This window comes from Borostomias antarcticus (assembly GCF_949987555.1).
Source record: "Borostomias antarcticus genome assembly, chromosome: 27".
Lineage (NCBI taxonomy): Eukaryota > Metazoa > Chordata > Actinopteri > Stomiiformes > Stomiidae > Borostomias > Borostomias antarcticus.
This window is the reverse complement of record NC_140260.1, coordinates 7,983,058-7,985,557: the sequence shown is the minus strand read 5'-3', so window position 1 is coordinate 7,985,557 and position 2,500 is coordinate 7,983,058. Positions and strand designations below refer to the sequence as shown.

Genomic DNA, 2,500 nt, shown 5'->3' with positions numbered 1-2,500 from the left:
CCTGGCCGTGAGCTGCTGCCACGTGTAGCGCTGTCAGCCCAGTCTGAACACACACACACACACACACACACAAAAAAAAGCTGTCCCAGGTAGGGCTCTAAGGGTGTGTGTCCACCAACGAGCTGTATTTTTGAGCTGGCGCCATTTTCTTGTTGTTTACAATGAGTAGGTTGTGCTTCGTGCTCTAGAGAGGAGAGCTGTGTTCTAACAGCCTTTTAGCGCTGAACTTTGGGCTAAAACGCAGGCTAGCTAAAATTAGGTCTGCCTGTAAAAGGCTGTTCTGACGACGACGACAGTCGGTTTTTGGTAAGTCTGCAGAGACAGCGAACGTTAGCACTAGCTAACGCTACCTATCTTAACTTAGCTACAAAAACACGACACTGTGCCAACGTAGCTGTCTGAAACATTGGTCGCCTAGCCAATCAACTTTCCCAGAGCGCTCTAAGCAGCTGTGAGTTGGTTTAGGTACCTACAGCTCATTGGTGGACACACAGCTTAAGGATCGGTGCTTCTGACCTCTGACCTCTACAGAGCGGTGTAGGGCTGCCTGTACCTTACAGCTGGTGATGCTGAGGGAGACGCTGCCTGACTGACCTCTGACCTCTACAGGGCTGCCTGTACCTTACAGCTGGTGATGCTGAGGGAGACGCTGCCTGACTGACCCTGACCTCTGACCTCTACAGGGCTGCCTGTACCTTACAGCTGGTGATGCTGAGGGAGACGCTGCCTGACTGACCCTGACCTCTGACCTCTACAGGGCTGCCTGTACCTTACAGCTGGTGATGCTGAGGGAGCAGACCTGCAAACTCCCAAGAGTGAAAAAGGTGACAGGTCCTAAACCAAGTTATGGTAGGGGGGTCCGGGGGCATCCTCCCCCAGAAGACATTTTTAGTGATTTTAATATGCAAATGACTCTTTTTGGAGCGTTTTGAAACTAGGATTTCTGTGTGTGAGTAGATACATGGCTCTTGCGAGGCGCATAGTATATCCATCCCAATTACAACCCCAAATACAATTATGTAGATACAGTTGAAACATTTTAATCAGTTTCTTTTTCCCTAAAAAGAGAGAACAGATATCTCATAAAAAGTTAGTTATTTACTTAAGCAACCAAACAATTACTTTTTTAAATGTTATTCTCCCTGTTGCCTCTCAAAAAAAGACAACCAATCTCCATTCCCTGAAATGCAGGAAAGAATGAGACAGGGATACATGATATCTTTTAGGGATGATTTTTTTGGGCCGATACCGATCACCGATTATTTTCCTCAGGATCGGCCGATACAGATACCGATTTATAAAAAAAACACACAAAAAAAACGACTTCTCCTCTTAGAATGGTCTTACCCATATTATTGTATCGATATGATGACACTGTCTTGCATATTTTTAGATTAAGGTTGCCCATTATTATCACTTATTAACTGATGAATAGGCCCTCCAAATATTATTCGGTAAATATCAGATTCAGTAGACTTCATACTTCAGTATACAGTATACCATTCAGATCAATGACAAGTGAGTAAAAAAAGTTGTGTTTTTTGTTGTGTAATTGTTTTCTGTGACTTTTATTTTGGAATGCCTTCAAAAAAAGAAAGCTACCGGACATAAGTTTCGTTTCTGCTTGAGGGGAAACTAGTAGTGTCCTCTATCCTAATTTGAAACCGCAAAAATATCCAAACTACAGCTGATCAGAGATTTCGTTAACAAGTGATTAGCAGCAGCAGCTTTGGAGATATTTGGTCTGCATGAAAAAACGCAGTATGAGGAGATCCTGGGAGAAAACTTGCTCAATTGGAATGGATGTTGGACGCTGTTGACATGACGTTATTCAACTGGAGATCAAGCAACGTTACATCCAACAACAGGATCTGTATTTATACCCTCGTCTGCTGTGGTTAGTCACTATTTCACGTTCTGAATTGACCCACCACTCTATAACATTTAGCTTGCAGCATCCAAGTTTGTACTTATATCTATGCCAAGCTAACCAGTTAGTATTATCCAATTAGGTTTATTCTAGCCTGAACATCAAACACAGTCACTCTCCCCTCACACCCCCCCCCCTTTTTGTAAAAATCCCCAGATCTGCACGATTTATATGAATGAACCCAATTGACAAAAAAAAAACGGCGATTGTAGCCGAAAGGCGACTAGTTTGCAGGTATGGGGAGACGCTGCCTGACTGACCCTGACCTCTGACCTCTACAGGGCTGCCTGTACCTACAGCTGGTGATGCTGAGGGAGACGCTGCCTGACTGACCCTGACCTCTGACCTCTACAGGGCTGCCTGTACCTTACAGCTGGTGATGCTGAGGGAGACGCTGGCCCTGAGGACGTCCAGGATGTGTGTGTGTCCGCTCTTGGCTGCCAGGTGCACCGCGGTCATCCCCTCCTGAAAACACACACAGGGGTGAGGATCTGGACTGTGTGTGTGTGTGTGTGTGTGTACGTCTGTGTGTCTGTGTGCTTGTGTGTTGCGTAGGGTATATCACATGCA

The 2,500-nt window shown here is 45.4% G+C and overlaps 1 protein-coding gene across 1 annotated transcript in view; it reads right to left on the bottom strand.

Moving 5' to 3' along the window:
* The window catches only part of trpn1 (transient receptor potential cation channel, subfamily N, member 1), a gene marked incomplete at both ends in the record, with an annotated part of 72,510 nt that overhangs the window by 12,216 nt on the left and 57,794 nt on the right, over positions 1-2,500 (bottom strand). Inside the window, 2 exons of the mRNA XM_084459338.1 lie at positions 1-43; positions 2,297-2,395. The exon at positions 1-43 is cut by the window's left edge and continues 126 nt beyond it. Of these exons, the coding sequence (XP_084315464.1) occupies positions 1-43; positions 2,297-2,395 (142 nt within the window). The remainder of the gene's footprint in view (positions 44-2,296; positions 2,396-2,500) is intronic.